The sequence below is a fragment of the Lactuca saligna genome, chromosome 6 (genome assembly GCF_052625555.1).
Source record: "Lactuca saligna cultivar CGN05327 chromosome 6, ASM5262555v1, whole genome shotgun sequence".
Taxonomy (NCBI): domain Eukaryota; kingdom Viridiplantae; phylum Streptophyta; class Magnoliopsida; order Asterales; family Asteraceae; genus Lactuca; species Lactuca saligna.
This window is the reverse complement of record NC_136422.1, coordinates 2,308,196-2,328,776: the sequence shown is the minus strand read 5'-3', so window position 1 is coordinate 2,328,776 and position 20,581 is coordinate 2,308,196. Positions and strand designations below refer to the sequence as shown.

Here is a 20,581-nt window from a genome sequence, read left to right as displayed (position 1 = left end):
TCTTGCTGCCTCCTTCGTTTTCAGGCAATCCCTTGAGATGTGACCCTCCTGACCGCAACCATAGCAAACTTTCTTGGTAAGTGTGCATTCGTTGGTATAGTGCCCTGGCTTTCCACATTTAAAACATGTGACCACTACCTCACATTTTCCATGATGCTTCTTCTTACATTTTTTGCACCATTTCGCTTCCCCTCCTCCTCCTCTCGAACTAGACTTTGAGAACTTGTTTTCTTTTGTTGGACCCTAAAGGTCCATCGAATTTCCTCTTTTCACCAACCTCTATCCTTTCCAAACCCTTTTCTGTTTGTTGGGCATCCACATTCTTAGCTGCTTGAACAGTTGTTTTCAAAGTGGTTGCCATCTTGACTGTCGGGCCAAAGTCGGCAGGCAGTCCATTAGCGAACCTCTCAATCTTGGAGAGTTCCGTTGGCACTAGGTACGGAAATAAGTTCATTTTCTCAGTGAATGCAGTAGCATAGTTATCTATGCTCATCCTCCCCTTCTTCAAGTTTTGGAACTCATTTTTCAGATCAATCAGATCTATCTCTGAACAATATTGCACCCTGAATTGTTCCAAGAACTCCTCCCATGATATTTTCAGGGCTTCTCCTCGTGGCATAGTATCTGCCAACAACTTCCACCAACTCTAGACTCCAGTCTTTAGTTGTCTAACTGCAAAGACAGTCTTCTGTTTGTTGCTACAGTCGCAACTTTCAAATACCATCTCCATTTCGGAGATCCAATCCATAATCTCAACAGGCTTTAGGCTTCCAGAAAGACTTGGCGGCTTGGCGCCCAAGAAATTCTTGTACATTCGCCCATCCTTGTTGTTTCCCCTTTCCGGATCGTTCCTTCGTTCTTCTTGAGTGCCAATTTGACTCACAATGCGACTATTGTTCCCTTCCTCCGATTGCTCGGGAATCTGTCTGGGTTCCACAATAGGTATGATAGGTTTGTCCCTATTTCCATGCAACATCTGTAGCATTTCCTCCCTTTGTTCGGCTAACATAGCCCAAATCATGGCTTGCACTCCATCCATTGTTATTGGTTCTGGTGCTGCTGCTACAACAGGTATGTGCTCAATCACTGGTGGTTGATTCCTGTTTTCATCCGCGTTTCCAACGCCACTCCTTATTTTCACCATTTTTTATCTATACACCGAATAAGGTGAAATTAGATCCTCATCCATGATAGATAATTAAATCATCCTTATCACCCTGAAACGTTTACATGCTAGTTCTAATATCATCGTCATACGCTTAGAATCCTAAACACATAAGGTTTCCAGATCTGGTCGGCAACAGACCATAGATCCGAACAAATAATACCATATATAGCAACATATAACATTTAGCACATAAAAGCTTTTTAGGTAACTTTCCTAAAATAAACTAGTGCTCGTGTCTGAAATATAGCATACACGCATCTAAAAATCTCCACTTAGCATTCTAAGTTTAAGTCTAGAAATCCTACAAATTCCTAGTTCGCTTAAACTAATGTTGTCATACCAACTGTGACATCCCCAAAATCTCGGCCAGAAAAGACCGATTTCATTTATGCTTTTTAAAATAATTTCAGAGTAAATCCTTTTGATTTAAAAGAGTTGCGGAATTTGTTCCCAAAAAACAAAATATGATAAGATAATATTTATCAAAGCATTTCCTCAAGAGATACATTTTCATTATATAATCAAAACTCAGGATGTCATGTTCCGATACATACCATAAATCATAAACGATAACATTACAAGTCATTCAAAAGATATATACATATACAGACTTGTAAACAAAACAACTTGTTGATTCATCCATCTTATGCCCTTGCGCCACTTCCTGTAATACAAATAAACTGAGTGGGTCAGGCTTAGGAGTCTGGTGAGCATATAGGGTTTTCAACCCATAATAAATAATTATATTTAATTTCACCAACCAACAATAACCCGATTACCCATTCCCATTATCCTCACTTTATGTCCCTAAAACAACATCTATCTCAAGGGACCTAATCTAGGATTTTCATCAGGACAGACATTACTGCTAAGGGGTTTCCTCAACAATAGATATCCTAAAGGCAACCATGAGGGGAATAGAGTACATCGGTGAACACATCGTTCACAACACCTACAGGTTATGAACCTACTAGTATTCCACAAGACTATCTAGAAAGAGTTTGTGGTCGTTATCCATACTCTGTTGAATAACTAGATCAACAACAACAACAACATTGAGGCCTCTCATCTATTTATCACACATCAATTATCTACCCATGTTCTACCCGACATATTAGTAGATATATATATATATATATATATATATATATATATATATATATATATATATATATATATATATACATAGTGTAAAACCTGTATAGCATGTTCAATCAATACATATTCCACATAACAGATGAGGCACACACACATAGAACGTATTTCAATGAGAATAAATCATATCTATGAGATAGAAGACAGTGAATATTCATTCACACATATAATCAAAAAAATATACACATAACATGTATTTCATATAAAATACTTCATAATTATGCGTTAGAAGAAAGTAACTACACATTCACTTGATCAGAAGATGATCGGACAGCACTACGGCTTGTAGAAGTAATATTCTTCAGTAGATCTGGAAGATCTTCATAAAAACCAGGCTCCTCGCGGGCAGAGCTTCTGCTCGGGAATTTTACTTCTCAGGATCTTCGGGGCTTCGGTACTTGCTTCATGGCTCGGGATTGACACCGGGGCTTTGGGATATTTCTTGCACGAAAAACGATGCAAAAACACGAGAGAAAGGGAAGAAATGAGCAAAGAAATAAGGCAATCTCGCATCCCTTTTATAGGGGCTGGATTCACAATTTACGTTGGGCGTAAATATATTTACGCTGGGCGTAATGCGGATAAGGCCGGTGACTCGCCCCTCTATCGGATAATATCGAATTTATATTTAAATTTAATATTTTAACTATTTAATAAACTTCAAAAATTCATATCTTCCTCATACGAACTCCGTTTTCGACATTCTTTATATCCACGCGTAGGTGAGACTACACTCTACAACTTTCGTTTAGACTCTGTCGGCTAATTTTGAATTTATTTTTATTATAATATTTTACTAGGTCGGGACAGGAAAACTCCGTTATAAATTCATAACTTTTTCATCCGACGTCCGTTTTCGCCTATCTTTTCATCATTTCACTAGAATTAACGAGATCTTCGATTCTCGTTTAGATTGTTTCGGCTAAAAACCGTTTGATCTCAAATCGAGTATTCGGGCTGCATACTACTAAGTCGAAACTTCGAAAAATCATAACTTCCTCATACGAAGTCCGATTTGGGCGTTCTTTTTATGCACGCTCTCGGTTTAACAAACTCTACGAATTTCATTTAGATCACTAAGGCTAAATATTGCTCTAATGTAAATTTCACTTTTTACGTCATTCAGCGTTGCCAGTTCTGTCGCGAAACTTCGACAGGTCATAACTTCTTCGTTATAACTCGGATTTCAGTATTCTTTATATATTTGGAAACCTCATTTCAACTACTACAACATTATCCATAGATATAGAGCTTATCTAACATTGCATTTTGATGCTTATTTTTATTCTTAATTCAATTAAGTCACACAACTAAGCACAAAACACATAATACTCAAATAATACATCTTTATTATTTCAAAACGGGTTACAAAGGTTAACCTAGACTATTATATCAACATTAATGACAAGCCCAGAAACACAAGCGTTACACCGGCCAAGATTGAGGCAATTATAACATGGGAGGTGCCGAGATCCCCCACTGAGATCAGGAGTTTTCTAGGGTTGGCCGGCTACCATCGGAGATTTATCAAGGATTTCTCCAAGATTGTCATCCCCCTCACCAGGTTGACCCAGAAGGGCATTGCTTTTACTTGGGGTCCCGAGTAGCAGACGTCATTCGAGACTCTTCACTACTGATTGTGCGAAGCCCCAGTGTTAGCCCTCCCCCAGGGAATGGAGGACTTTGTGGTTTACTGTGAATCCTCATGAGACAAGGTATCCCACAAATAATCTAGAGATGGGGGTGGTGGTGTTCGCCCTCAAGATTTGGCACCACTATTTATATGGGGTTCGGTGTACCATATACACGGGCCACAAGAGCCTGAAGTATCTCATGGATCACCCCAACCTGAATATGCATTAGAGGAAGTGGTTGGATGTGGTGAAAGATTATGACTGTGAGATCCAGTATCATCCAGGCAATGCTAATGTGGTAGTCGAAGCCCAGAGTCGTCGAGCATAGAGTGTCCCAATTCGAGACATGTGTATGAGGATGATAGTGATTACTCCAGTTTTAGATACTATCCGAGACGCCCATGCGGAGGTCGTGAGACTGGAGAACCACAAGAGGGAGTGGGTGATTGGACAGGTTACAGAGTTTGTGACGGATAGTCAAGGGCTTATGACTTTTCGAGGGCGGATTTAGGTGCCCTATACAGGAGGAGCTCAAGGTATAGTGATGGAGGAGGCGCATAGATCGAGGTTCTCGATCCATCCCGGGGCCATTAAGATGTATTTGGACCTGAAGAGGGATTACTAGTGTCCCTATATGAAGAGGGATGTTGCATGGGTAGTTGAGAGGTGATTGACCAGCCGTCGGATCAAGGCGGAACACCAGTGACCGCATGGTCCATTTCATCCGTTAGAGATTCCCTAGTGGAAGTGAGAGCAGATTAATTTGGCTTTTATCACCAAACTACCGAGAACGACGCGTGGTGTTGACACGATTTAGCTGATTGTGGACCGACTGACAAAGAGTGCTCACTTCCTGGCTATCAGTGAGAGCTCTTCTGCAGAGAGGTTGGCTGAGATTTATGTGAAAGAGGTGGTAGCATAGCACGGAGTGCCAATCTCGATAGTGTCGGCATGAGATGTGCGGTTTACTTCTAGGTTTTAGAAGAAATTTCATGAGGATTTGGGCACGCATCTACATTTTAGTACTACGTACCACCCACAGACATATGGGCAGAGTGAGAGGATGATATAGACACTAAAGGACATGTTGTGTGCGTGTGTCATGGACTTCGTAGGAAGTTGGGACACCCACATACCCCAGCTGAGTTTTCTTACAACAAAAACCACCATTCGAGCATTGGATTTCCTCCATATTAGCTTCTTTACGGGAGGAGGTGTCGGACTCCCATTTGCTGGGGAGAAGTGAGACAGAGAGTGATGGGTGGCATCGAGATAGTGTTGAAAAGGACCGACCAAATTCAGCAAGTCAGAAAGAGATTACTAACGGAACAAAGCCGTAGAAGAGTTATGCGGACAGGCGACGATCCAAGCTAGAGATTCACGTCGGAGACTTTGTGCTCCTAAAAGTATCCCCTTTGAAAAGGGTGACCCGATTCAGGAAACGAGGCAAGCTAGGACCCCGGTACATCGGTCCTTTCAAAGTAACCGCCAGAGTGGGCAGGGTGGCATACCAGTTGGAGCTACCTGTGGAGTTGAGCCAAATCCATAACACCCTCCACGCATCTCAGTTGAAGAAGTGTGTGGCCGATGAGTCGGCAGTGGTACTGCTAGATGAAATTCAGGTGGATGCGAGCATGAATTATATTGAAAGGCCGATCGCAATTTTAGATCGAAAGGTGAAAGTTCTGAGGAATAAGGAAGTGCCCCTGGTTCAAGTCCACTGGAAACATCAGAGGGGGTCCGAGTTAACATGGGAGTCGGAGTCAGAGATGCGAGAGCATCATCCATAATTATTTGTGGAGCATAACTTTGAGGGCGAAGTCTGATTCTAGTGGGGGAGATTTGTAATATCCAAAATCCCAGGTACATCATTTTGATTATTTATTTTTAAAGTTTATAGAGAGACTCGACGAGTTGATGCTACAACTCGTCGAGTCGAGTCGCGCATGGTCATAAGGGTTTAATGACCTACTCGACGAGTCCAAGAGGCTACTCGTCGAGTAGGCGCTGGAATGAGAAACCCTAAATGCCCGGTTTTGGGGCCTATTTAAAGGCACTTATAGCCTCCTTGTGCGGCCACACTTTACAGAGAGAGACCCTAACCTGCCCCTTTTGTTAGAGAGAGAGAGGGAGAGAGAGAGAGAGAGAGAGAGAGAGAGAGAGAGAGACCATTTTGAGCATTATTGTGCATCTTGGAGGAAGGATTGGAGGAGCTTGGTGGATCCAACCGAGGAAAGGTTGTGGATCTTCTATTCTTCAATCATTAGCTTCTATTCAGAGGTAAAAAGCTTTCAACTTGGCCACATATTCGTTAGATCTCATTTTTGGTAGTTTTTAGGGTTTTTTTCAATCATCTTGTGTCCTTGAGTTATTTGAGCATGGTTTGAGGTTAGAACATCAGATCTGGACTAGAGAAGGCCTTGAGAATCCAAAGATTTGAGCTTTATTGAACTAGAGGCAAGCTCATGTGCATTTAACCTTTCTTGGAGCTTATAATGGCATTATGGAACAAATATGTCATGCATGAATGTGAAGATTGAAGCTTTCTGTGACATTCGAGCCTAGGGAGTCTAGATATAGGATTTAGAGTGATAGATCTACCCTAAAACGTCTGAATGGGAGTATGGACTAAATGAAGTCGCTGAGTCGCTTAGGGTTTATTCAGATAAGTCTGAGTATTCTGTAACTCGTCGAGTTAGCGGGTCAACTCGACGAGTAGAGTTGGTTTTATTAAGGCCTCTGAGGGAACGAGGGGACTCGACGAGTCCTCCTAATGCACTCGTCGAGTTGGGTCAACATGGACTGTTGACTCAAGTTTGGCTTCGGTTGACTTTAGAGTCTTGACCAAATATGAGTAACTGAGATCTTGGAGGGGTAAATGGTCTTTTACCCTTACCAAGAGTTAAAATAGGTTAATATGAATTTATTAGAATTGTGATCTAATTATAGATTATCACCACATGTATTAGGTGGAGGCTAGATAGGTGATTCGTATACGAGGTGTATTAGCTTGCTTGCTTCGAGGTGAGTCTTCTCACTATACATTACCTAGAGTGGTATTTATGTATGACCAGAGGGTCGTATGTGTTTACTTGACTTATTTATTTTGTTGTGTGATATTTATGCTATATTATGTGATACTTAGACCGGCCCAGAGGGTCCAACGAACTATGAGGCTGGAGGGTCCTCACTTAAACCGTACCAGATGGTCCAACAAGCTATGGGACTGGAGGGTCCCACTGAGACACGGTGACCGGAGGGTCTTCCTGAGCTATAGCCTCGAGTGGCTAATTATTTGTGTGTGGTATTTTGGGGAACTCACTAAGCTTTATGTTTATCGTGTTATGTGTTATGTGTTTCAGGTACTTCCGAGGATCGCGGGAAGGCATCGGCGTGATTGTACACACCTGTTCGAGATTATGTTGAGGATTCTGGGATTTGACTTTGTTGTGGATTTATGTTGATACACTTATGATTTTCATGAAATATAATATATGAGCTTTATGTGTTTTAAAAATGAAAATTTTGGTTGAAAATTTTACGTCGTTACACCCAAAACCACCTAAAACCCAAAATCGACCTTTTAGCCTCTTTGTGGTGTTCTTGAGCTATTAAGAAGACTTTGGTGCCCATTTTTACCTTTGTGAACGAAGTAGAGAAGCTTGAAGTTGCCTTGCTTGGTGAGAAGGTTTTTGATCTAGAATCATCATCTTTTGTGCAACCTTTCTGAGGTATCAAGTTTAAACCTTGGTTTGTTGATATTTTGATCTCCTTATAGCTTATTCTGTTATGCTTTTGGTCCTTTTTGGTTGATGGAAGAGTTAAGATGTTTTAAAGGTTGGTCCTTTTAGATCTGAGTTTGTATTGGACTCCTTAAGCATAAAGGTGCAAGCTTTATGGGATTTTTGGTCACATGCATGCATTAAGTCACTTATTAAGTCCTTTTTAAGCTTAAGAGCTTCATTTAGTCATGCATGAAAGTAAGGTTAGCAACTTTACATGATAATCCAGCTCAAGGAAGTTATATTTATGTTTTGGAGCTTTGTCTTAAGGGATTAAGTGTTGAAATCAAGTTTTGGGCTGAAGGGGGTGAGTACGATGGGCGTACAAGCTGGTTCGCTTAGCATACAAGCCCTCTAGTGAGTACGTTGCACGTACATGCTAAGTACGCCCCGCATACTCAGTCTGTTGGGCCTCGCATGTTTGGGCTTCGGGTTTGGGCTATCTTTTGGGATTAATAACTTGGGGGCATTTTTGGGTCATCTAAATGCAGGTGTTTGAGCTAGGAAAAATTGGTGGGCCTTAGGGTAAGGCCCATGTAGGGATTTGGGCCTAATTTGTAAAATTGGGCCATATATGGGCCTTGGATGGTTAATTGGTTTTTGGACCTTTTTGGATTGAAAGTTTGGGCCTTAGTCTTGGGTCAAACTAGGTAAGGGGTAAAATGGTCTTTTTACCCTAAGTATGGATTGAAGGATATAGATTCGACTCCAATTGTTAATTGTAGGGGTGAGCAAACCCAAACCAAAAAATCGAGAAACCGATTAAAACCGACGAAACCAGAACTGAAAAAACCGAAACCGAAGCAAAACCGACGGTTAGGGTTTGATATTTTTAAAAACCAAAAAATCGGGTCCAGATTCGGTTTTTACCCAGAAACCGACCCATCCAACCCGAGAAACCGACCCATACTTAAAACCAACAAACCGTCCCAAGAAACCGACCCATCCAACCCAAGAAATCACCCATACTATATTATGTTTTGGTTGTAACAGACTATTTCGGGCTTTGGTTGTAACTTGTAATAGACTATTTGTTGTAAGACTTATGTTTTTTTGAAGTATTTAACTTCAATTTGGTGTTTTTTCTAGTATTTAGCTTGTTGTTTTGTTTATATAAAATGGGTTAAAACCAAAAACCCATGGGTTTAAACCCAGAACTCGTGAGTATATGGGTTGAACCCAAGAAACCGAAAAACCGACAAAATCGACCTTAGAACCCGAGAAACCGAACCAACCAGAAAGTCGGAAACCAATCTTATTGGGTTCTGGAAACCAGAAACTGACCATTTATGGGTTGGGTTGGGTTTGGGTCCAAAACCGACCCATGCACAGCTCTAGTTAATTGGGTGTTATTTAATATTGATAGCTCAGGGAACTATCGGACCAGCAACCAGGGATTGTCAGTGTGATTCAGCAGTTTGATGTGAGTCTCCTCACTATGTTATCGGTCGAAGGCACGAATGTCGACCCATTTGGTTATGTATTATAAAAAGACCAGGGGGTGATCCTTGGCATTTGTATGCAAGACCAGGAGGTGGCTTCTGGAAAATCTATATGCAAGACCAGAGTTTGGACTCTGGAAGTTAATTAGATAAGTAGTTGTAGATTGTATGCAAGTTATCTTTGTGATGCTTTCATGGAAGACCAAGAGGTGGCTCTTGGAACTTGTCAATAAGACCCAGGGTTTTGGTCCCCGGCCTAGCAAAGAGGACCATGATACGGCTCATGGCATAATGGCAAGACTAGCATTGGCACATAGCACCTCCTATTGCATGTTTGATATGTATGACTTGTATGTTATGTATCGTATGTGGTATTAGGGGAACTCACTAAGATTTGTGCTTACAGTTGTTGTTTATGGTTTCAGGTACTTCCGGTTCGAAAGTGAAGGGTCTGGCTTGATCACAACGCATACACCTATATTTTCTTCAACCTTGAGATTTTGGGATTTACTCTCATAATTGTTTTTATTATAAAATATCGGAATTGAGTAATTGATAAATGGGTGTTTTGGTTGTTTTAAAAATGAAATTTTTACCTTCGTATTTTGAGATGTTACAATCCCAAATATTTATAACCAAAAATTTCATTTTTGTATTAATAAAACCATCAACCAAACATGTTTATAAAAATCATAAGGGAAATCAGAGTATGTCAACAATCATCCAAAAATACATCAGGATCAAATAAGGTAGAAAATCATGATGTGTGCGATGTGATCATCCCGAGCTCTTCCCCTTCGAACCGGAAGTACCTAAAACATAAACTGAAAACCATAAGCACAAATCTTAGTGAGTTCTCCAAAATACCGCATACCGTACATATACATCAGCTCAAGGCTGTACCAGGTCTATTTCACCTCGAGTCTATTTCAACTCAATCGGTGTTTTTCAACCATTCGGGTCTATTTTACCCCACATATATATAGCAAATAGGCATACATGCATATAGCAAGAGTCACAAAGACAACAAACGCATACAACCCTGGTGTCCTACAGTATATTAAGCAAACTAACCTTGATCCATTGATAAAGAAATAGATGCTCGGGTTGCTGAACCAGAGATTCCCCGCACTAAACAATCAAATAATACCCTAATTAATAATTAGGTCATAAACCACAATCGGGAATCTAACTCATTAAACCCGGCTCCTAGGGTAAAATATCATTTTACCCTTTTCCCTTAATCGGTCCAAATAACTGTGGCCCAAACCCAAAAGCACTCGAAGCCCAAAATGGCCCAAAAGCTTCTAAACCCACAGTTAAGAGTACGTTGAGCATACTTGACTCGTACATCATGTGTAATCACGCCAACCAGGACACGGGGTTTAAACCCGATACATGCAACATACTTAGAAGTACGCCCAACGTACTGGTTTGTGAACCATTCCTTATATAGATGGCTTAATCCCTTAAGACCCTATCATCCAAACTTTAGATCTACTCCAAAAAAAGGTTTTAATCCATAAAGTCAGAAGCTTAAAGCTTATGCATAGCTAAATAAGCCCCAATACCCAATTTTAAGATTCTAACCCCATGAAATGAACATCAAACCTTGCATGGTTGAGTTAAACCCATAAAGATACCATTTTTATGCACAAGGGACCTCATAAACACTAAGATCTACCATCCTAAGCTTTTGGAGTAGCTTATACTCACATGAAACAACTCAAGGGACCAACACATGCCAAGAACTCTAAGCTAACTAGATCTAAGAGATAAATCAACAAGGTTGAAACTTTATACCTTCTGAGACTTTCCAAGATGATGAGGATTTGGATCTTCAGGCTCCACTCTAATCAATGTTTGATCATCAAGCTCCTACTTTTTCAAAATGCACAAAGACACCAAAATTCCACAACTAAAGCTCAAGAACACACAAGGGAAAGTTAGGGTCTCGTGGGGAGTCTTTAAAGGGAAGGAGGTTGATGAGGGGGCGGCCTCAATGTCCATAATGACAATTAAATAGAGGCCAAACCCTAAAAATTAGAGTTTATGGTCTGCTCGTGTACGCCCGCCATATGTATGGGTACGCCCAACGTACGCCACTAACCCCCACGCCCAACTTAAGGGAGTACGCACGGCGTAATCGGGACCAAAATGCAAATTTTTAAGACTTAATAAAGATATTGAAAAGTACCTGAAACTGGGGCGTTACATCACCCCGACAAAACTAATACCAATCACAAATTCATCACATACATATATCAGTCAAATTTACAATCTAATTAAATGAAACAGTAATAAGACCAATAATCAAGAACTTAATTGAACCTTTAACTTTACAACCTAAATTCACATATAAATACAAACCAAATTAATAGGCATATCATCCAGAGATATGAATCTACATCACAAATAACAAGATGGAGATCTAATATAATGTCGATTTTGGACATGGATCAGATAGGAAGACTAATGAGAAGGACATGGAAGATGGTGGTGGTCACCAATGGAAGCGAGGTTGGATAAATCAATGTATCAGATGGAGTTGTGGTAGCCACCAACGAGGAAGAAGAAAATTGAGATGGCCATCGGTGTAAGGGAAAGCATTGGTGGTATTCGTTGTCATATGGAGGTTTAGCATGGGGTGTTAGTGACCGGAGTGTAACATCCCAAGTACAGGTATATCTTGAAAAACCTTGATCTTTTGAGCTCTTGTCCATTTTGGCCCTTATTTGAGAAAAGGTGGTAAACGAGTGTGTGGGGAGTACTAGAGTGTACGCTCAGCGTACTTGAATGCGTACATGTGATACGGAGTCCACCTAGTACATTGGGCGTACCAGTAGGTACGTTGGACCTACTAGGTTCAGAATGAAACCCTAATTGTTAGTGAGCTCCCTATTTAAAGGACATGATGGCCTCATTCCTGGCCACCATTCCCAGACACCAAACCCTCCTAACCCTAAATCTTCTTCCTTATAGTTGGAGAGTGCATTTGGGAGCTTGTGAGTGTAATTTTGTGTTCTTGAAGTAGAGAATGAGCTTGGAGAAGAAGGAGTTAGAGCCCTAGGAGTTTGGATCTAAGCTTAGCTGTGTGGAAAGCTTCACAAAAAGGTATAAAGCTTCAAGCTTTCTCATTCTATGATTTGGTTCACTCATATGGAGCATATTAGGGTTTTGGTCCCAAAAGATGGAGACTTTATGAGATAATGAGCTCCAGAGACCTTGATCTACCCCTTTTCAGTGTATTTTGTGGAGTAAAGTCATAAAAATTCAATATTGGACATTAGGAGTGAGCCATGCATGAGTTATAATCTTCATAAGGAAAGGGGATGAGTGTTTTGAATGTTTGTGACCTAATCAACCATGCAAAGGTTTAAAGTCACTGACTTTATGGATTAAGAGACATTAGGGAGTCCAGATCTAAGATATAAGCCAATGTCTTAACTGATTAAGACCAAAAATATGAGGAGAGTGAAACTGGGACATACGTTGGGCGTAATCCCCGTACGCGCAGCGTAGGGGTCGAGCATCCCCGATGCCTGCATGGTAGCTGAGTACGCCCAGTGTAGAGAGTTGGTACGCGCAGCGTACTCCCTGCTGTTGACTTTTAGGGTTTGGCCAACATATGGTCTATTAAGCCTGTGGAGGGGTAAAATGGTCTTTTACCCCTCTGTGAGTACATGGAAGGGTTAGTCTAGCCTTGTGAGTGTCGTTATTAATTAGGGATAATTATTGTATGTGTTAGGCGGAGGCTAGACCGGTGATTCGAGTTCGAGATTATCTGAGTTCTTACGAGGTGAGTCTTCTCACTATATTTTTCCTAGAGTTGTAACTATGTGTGACCAGAGGGTCTTATATGCTTGCTTGAGTTATGCATTTTTGTGTGATATGTAGTGTATGCTATATTATGTGTTACTTAGACCGGACCGGAGGTTCCAACGAACTATGAGACCGGAGGGTTCTCAACCAGACCAGACCAGAGGGTCCGACAAGCCATAGGACTGGAGAGTCCTAACCAGACCGGACCGGAGGGTCCAATGAGCTGTGGGACTGGTGGGTCCCACTGAGACACATTGACCGGAGGGTCTTACAGAGCTATAGCCTCGAGTGGCTAATTATATGTGTGTGGTATTTTGGGAAACTCACTAAGCTTTGTGCTTACCGTGTTATGTGTTATGTGTTTCAGGTACTTCCGATGATCGCGGGAAGGCACCGGCTTGATTGTACACACACACCTAAGCTGGAGTTATGTTTATTGTGGATCCTGGATTTGTGAAAAACTAATTTGAAATATGTTTGATATTGAGACTTAAAGTTTTGAGAAATATGATATATAATTTACCGTGTTTTAAAAAATAAAAAATTGATTGAAAATTTTACGTCGTTACACGAAGGTTGTGGGAGACGAGGTCAAGAATTTGTGGATGTTTATGTCTAGGGTGAGGTTGTTTTGTGGCTTTTTTCTATTTTGTCTAATTAATAAATTAGAATAAATGAAAAAAAAATGAAATATAATTTTAAAAAATATATATAAAATAGACTTCTCAATTTTGACAATGACCAATTCTATAAAGAAACTTGTTAAAAAATATTGTTTTCACAAATTTTCAAAGATTTGGACTTGGTTTCTGGAAAAAAAATGTAAACTACAAGGACCATTCTTGTAGTTTTGAACTACAAATAATAAAGAAATGGTTAAAAAACATATAATAGTATACCCGAAATTTAGAAACAAAATAAACAAATTGTCCTCGATAAGCAAATTGTCCCAAACCACAAGTACCACTTATGATATTTACTCCAGAAATTAATTAAAATCCCTCCAACCCATGAGTTAAATAATCTATTAAAAATCTAAAATCAAATGGCTTCTAAGCCAACGATATCAGATCTTGTCTTTCCTCCTTAAGTTTGAGGACAAGGTTATCAAATATGTGATTTTAATTGTAGAATCGTACGATTCTATGGTCCTACATATGCATTTTGTTTTCAATCTTAGTAAACTCGTTTTTAGGTAGAATGGGAGTGGAATCGTAAAATCAGATCTTAAACGATTCGATTCTATCAGAGTTAACTTTGACTTTATTTGGCTATTTGACCCTAACTTAAAAGACTAACAGGTGAAAACAATTAAATTAGAAGCATAACGAGGGAAAAAATACAGCTCCTCGATCCTCATGATGGTGAACGCGAACCCTAGCCCTATTTTTTCTCTCCTCTTCTAAAGTCTGAAAACACGAATACGCTGGAAACCCTAAAGCCTTCATCAAACTTGACGAATTGTGAGCTTCAAGATTGCGATTGATGACTTGATTTGAACTAGGTATCTCCTTCTCAGTTCTCACCCCCTTCTAATTACTACTATTTCGGTTAGTGTTTTATTTTAGTCTGAATATGTTGTTGTCTACTTGTGTGGAATATAGATGATGCAAATTAGATTGTAATCGGATAATGTATGTTACTTTTTGAAATCAGATATGTATATTAGTTTAAGACTTGAAAAAGTTGAAATACTATAATCAAATATGTATATCAGCCTTTGAAATCAGTTGGAAACTAAGGTGGTGTTTGTTTTTTTGTTTGCATATTTGTGTGGCCTCTTCTGTCTGCGCCGCGCAGACATTAGTCTTCGCAGACTGTTTGTTTTTTTGAAGACTGCAGACCTAAAAATGTTTGTGCGCCCTCTTTTTAATGCAGATGTGGACCAGAGTCTTCTAATATCTTCAGACATCTTCTAGCTTATATATATATATATATATATATATATATATATATATATATATATATATATATATATATATATATATATATATATATATATATATATATATATATATTTTAAGTTTTGTTTTTAATTTATATTTTTTCCAACTTTATTAATGATAAACATTTTGAAAAAAATTACAAAACTTAAAAAAAATGTTCGACGATACAAGCATGATATTTTTGACAAATTTATAAATAAATATTTATTATAATAATAGTCGTTGAAGTAGTTTATATAAATATGAAAAAAAAAATCATAATATATATTCTTTTTTTTTTTTTTTTTTTGCCAAATTTTATAAAACATTATTTAATACAGTATCGTCAATTTTTCGAGAAAATATTTATGGCACGTTTTTAATGGATTTAATTGGAAAAATCGAAGTTTATTTCCATCCATTTATGTATCAAATTCTTTAATCCCTAATTATAATGTTTAGTTATAACTTTGCAACCAAAATTATTGGTTTTTTTATCAAATATATACGTTAATTCATATCATTTTTATTTTTATTTTTTATACAATAATACATAAAAAGTTGATCTATATTTGTTAATTATTTATAACAAAGTCATAAAAATATTAAAAAATCACTTTGAAGTTTAAAAAAGTCAATTTATTTAGATTTCATTTTATTTTAGTAGCCCGCAAATGTTAAAAAAACAAACAGTTTTTTTTCAGACTGCAGACGTTTGGTCCACCTCTTCTATTGAAGAGGTTTACAGATGTGATCCGCAAACTACAAACATATTGCCTCAGAAAAACAAACAGCACCTAAGAAGATTTATGATCATATATGCATATCAAAATATTAGCCTTTAAAATCAAATTATAATAAGAATTTATATCATATTATCAGCCTTTGAAATCAAATTATAATCAGAATTTGTATCAAGTTCTGAGACTATCTTCTAGAATTTGTATAAGCCTTTTGAAATCATTGTAATCAGAATTTGCAGTAGATGATTTTGAAGAGAGAAATGATATGGATGTTTCGATTGTTATGTTAGATTAGATTGGAAATGATATATATTAGCCATCACAAATGTTTTAAACATTCTACACCTTGCATTGCATGTTTTAAACTTAGACAAAACTTCAAAAATGGTCCCTGTGGTTTCCGAAAATATCAAGTTTAGTCCCTAAGTTCAAAAAACCTCACAGATGATCCCTGTGGTTTCAAAACTTTTAACAAATGGTCCTTCCGCCTAACTACGTCAGCTTTCTACCATTAAGTGAGGGATACTTTTGTCATTTCAATACACAGGGACCATTTATGAGGTTTTCTCTATTTTAAAAAAAGGAAAAAAAAAATATAATTATTTAATTAAAGGGCCCCACCCTCTCTCTCTCTCTCTCTCTCTCTCTCTCTCTCTCTCTCTCTCTCTCTCTCTCTCTCTCTCTCTCTCTCTCCACCGTATACCCCCACTTCCTTCTCCTTTTTCTTTTTACCCAAGATGAACACTTCATATGTGCGTGTGTAGCTGGTAGTCCCAAGAAATCGTTCAATCCATGATTAGTCCCCTCCCTTTAGAGTCTGATCGTATGTGTGATGAACAGGGGAGTAAATATTATAGAACATATATCTCCGATCTTCGTCTCCGACATTAGGGAATATGGAGAGGTGGGGTGAACTAGGGCAGTAAAGGGGAAGAAAAACCTGAACCCTCCCACCGCCTTCTTCGTCTCCAACATCAGAGAATAACGAGAAGCAACGAAGGTCCAGCAGTGGTGGCGGAGAAGGAGAATGGTCGTCGGATATCCGACAACTGTGACGATCTTAAAGAGATTAAAAAATCGACTCACTTCGTCTCCACCTTTACCCACAAACCTTGGATAACAGAGGAGAAAGCTTCTTGAGCTGTTCGAAATAGGTCAAGAAGACCTGCATTTTTGTTGCACTGAACTCAAATCCAAGACAAAAAAGCTCGTCGGACTCATCTGGTCTCGAAGACCTGCATTTCTTGTTGGTCGTCGGTGATTTGTTCCCAATTATTTAGATGCCCATATATAGAGTTGGGGAGACTGCAGATCTTGTAGAATCCACAAAACACCCGCCTTAATCTCCCTTTCTATGATTAAGAAACCACCAGTTGATTATGGCCACAATTGACTGAAACCACCAGTTGATTGTTGGTGGAAGATGTTGTCATTGTTGAAGATGGGATCTAAGGGGGGAAGATGAAGTGTTCATCTTGGGTAAAAAGAAAAAGGAGAAAGAAGTGGGGGTATACGAGAGAGAGAGAGAGAGAGAGAGAGAGAGAGAGAGAGAGAGAGAGAGAGAGAGAGAGAGACCTTTAATATTAAATTATTATATTTTTTTTTTTCCTTTTTTTTTAATATGGCAAACTTCATAAATGGTCCCTGTTGTAGTGAAATGATTGAAACTTAACGGTCAAATGTTAACAGTGTTAGCGAAAATGACCATTTGTTAAAAGTTTTGAAATCACAGGGACTATCAGTGAGGTTTTTTGAACTTAATGACTAAACTTGATATTTTCAAAAACCGCAAGGACCATTTTTTAAGTTTTGTCTTAAACTTATAATTAGATTGTTTTTGTAGAATCTTTTAGATTCCGATTCGATTTTACGATCACGGTTTTGAAATCCCAAAAACAATTCTACATAGAATCTCCATTTTGCAAACCTTATTTAAGGGTTCAAAAGGTTCACGTGGAATTAAGAAGTAATTTATGAGTAAATTTGATTTGACTTTCAAAAAATTTAAAAATCTAAAACCATATTTTTGGTATCATAGAAAAATCGGTAAGAAAATAATCTACAAAAATGAACCCATCCATCTTCAGATCTAAAGAAAATAGATCTCTACTAACTTCCATTAGTTTTTCTATAAATTGCATTCTTAACCATACATCATAGGTTTGACCATTGACCAGCCATTAGGTGTTTACAAATTGCTAATTACTCGATACCTTGATCATATTGAAATTCAATTAAAGTAATAAGAGGCCAACTCTCAACACAGTAAATGGATAAGCTAAAATCATTAAAGGTGATGAAAAAAACTGAACCAAAAAATATAGATATTCACTGAGACATTTAATCAAACACTTTGTCTGCACCTTACAGAATAAAGATGCAAAGACTATAAAAACTCTTTAAACAGAAAATTAAGCAACATGTCGACAATATTGTGATTATGAATAAAAACTACATTACATGTACCCATTTAAATATGAAACTTTAAACAAATTCCCGAGAACATCAAAATGTAATAAAGATGTAAGACATTTAACCCATTTTGAATTCAAACAAGTATAAATCACAAAGTTGTACACTCTCATATGGTTTTCAGAAAATCTTACCTGAATCATGAACAACAAATCAAATCAGTACCCAATATCATCAGGATCTCCAAGATACTCAGCAATTTGCTCTAATCGAACATTGATCAAAGCATGTGTATCTGCATCACGAACAACTGCAGTTTCATTATCATTATCTTTCTCCTGCAAACTCCCATAAACACCCTTATGTCTACCATACAAAACAAGAACAGGTCCGCCACGTCTAGGGAGTGCAGTCTCAAGAAACTCTTGTTCTACACCTTGTACAAGCTCCCGACTATTATCCATGGATATATCACAAGTAGTGGGGCCCACAACATCCACAATCTCACCCTTTTGTAAATACAACCTCCCTCCTTTTAACTGTTTGCTAATAATTCTTACTCTAATATGACTATTCAACCAAGATTTTGAAGTGGTAGGAGCAGGACTAATTTCATGTCTCCTTTTACTACCCTTACGCTTGTCATAACTTGATTCATCTCTTTGAATGTGACTCCGGTGAACTGTTGAATCTTTGCTCCTCCTATCACCACCACCACTCCGCCCTTTCACCTCCTCCCTACTCCTCCTATCGCCACCACTCTCTTTTCTTTCCCCATTGCTAACACCTTCTGTTTTGGTTTTTGCAGATCTGTTGTTGCTATCAGTGGTCGGTGGCATGGGCATATCATTCACGAACCCTAACCCTTCTTTCCCAGTTCTTTTTGTGTACTCAACTACCTTGACATCTTCTTTGGCATTCTTCCCAATTCCTCTCCCTTCAACCCACCCATACCCTTTTAGCAAAGCAGATGCGAAGTCCTCCACAGACATATCTTCGAACTCTTCCATCCCTCTATCCTCCGGTAACCTCTCCAGATCGTTTCTCAACTTGTTCAACATCAAATTATCGATCGAGGAAGTCGATTGGGATCTCTGGACTTTTGATTCTGAATCAGGCGCAGAATCTTTCTTGCCACGGAGATTGAGACCATATGTAATGTTCGGATCGGTTTGCTCGACAGTATGATTCATGACTTCGAATTCAAGGTTGGGGTCGTCGGATTTGACCGGTAGATCGATGTTCCGCATCTTTTTCTGAGGTCTCCATTCGTTAGAAATCGGAGCAATCACAACAGGGTTTTTGGAATTGCGATCCGCTAGGGATTTGGATGGGTCGAACTCTGTGACGAATTCTTTTTTCAGAGACGATGATGGCTGATCCTGCAATGATTTTAGAGTAGGTTTTGGGGGTTTTGAAGATGAAAGGGAAAAAGAGAGTTTCATGGTATCCTGAAGGAAAGATTTAAAGGTGGTGTGAGAATTGGCGATCTGTGTAGCAATCACGACCAAGGTTTTTCAAGCAATTCCTCTTCGGATTATTATTAGGGTTCGTAAAAGAATGGGGGTGTCACCTTGTTTTGGGTTTACCAAACTCGTGTCGAGATACACAAAATAAAAATAACTTCAGTTAATAGCCGCCAAAAAGAGATTCGATCGAGAAGCCAGGGTGTTTGCCGTCGATAGAAATCAGCAGTCTCGGTGATAAATTAGGGTTCGATGATCCATGGCATGAGTAATTGCCCAGATTGTGAAGACAACTAAGATTATAAGGGCAAAAATGTAACTGCAAGTTTAAAAAAGATAATAATAAGAGTAAATTACGCGAATGGTCCCTGTGGTTTAGTGTAAATTACAAGCTTGGTCTCTAACTTATTTTTCTAACTCGGACTATCCTCAACTTTTAATTATGTAACCCGCCTAGTCCCTATTCTCACATTCCGTCAATTGTTTCCGTTAGACACCCCACGTGCCTTGCACGTTGGGGGTATAAAAGTCTTTTCACATTTCCAACGATCTTCAAATACTAATTTTTCATCAGGATTGAACCTAATTTAGAGTAGTTTCTTTCAATCCTCCATCGTTTGAAGCGGTTACACCTAATCTCCTTCAAATCAAGGATGGTTCAATGCGATTGTGGGCGTGCTGCTGTAATTCGAACTTCAACTACTAACAATAATCCAGGAAGACCCTTTTACGCATGTCCAATTAAGGTATGTTGTAGTTGAGAATTTTGTAATCGTAACCCTAGATGGGGATATCACTGTATGCGATTATAGGTATTGTAACCGTGGCTTTTGAAATTGACAGGAACCACGTAAAGGATTTATTGCTTGGGTAGATGATGATGAAAAGGATCATGGTGACAGATTGTCAATCTCCTGGCTTGTGAGGTTGAACAAGAAGCTGAAAAATGAAAATCTTTTCTTGAAAATATGTTTATTTATTAGTTGGGTATTGTTCTTGGTGATACTTGTTTACAAGTTGTAAGGTGGGGAT

General features: G+C 38.7%; 1 protein-coding gene across 1 annotated transcript; it reads right to left on the bottom strand.

Moving 5' to 3' along the window:
* Positions 1 to 18,069: 18,069 nt before the first annotated feature.
* LOC145001156 (protein MOS2-like) lies at positions 18,070 to 19,849 on the bottom strand. Its single transcript, XM_078960508.1, has one exon. It carries the CDS (start codon positions 19,526 to 19,528, stop codon positions 18,302 to 18,304), a length of 1,227 nt encoding a protein of 408 aa, XP_078816634.1. The 5' UTR covers positions 19,529 to 19,849; the 3' UTR covers positions 18,070 to 18,301.
* Positions 19,850 to 20,581: the final 732 nt, after the last annotated feature.

What these genes read in the sequence shown, in the direction of transcription:
- LOC145001156 (XM_078960508.1), bottom strand. Translation starts at nt 19,528, where the DNA reads ATGAAACTCTCTTTTTCCCTTTCATCTTCAAAACCCCCAAAACCTACT.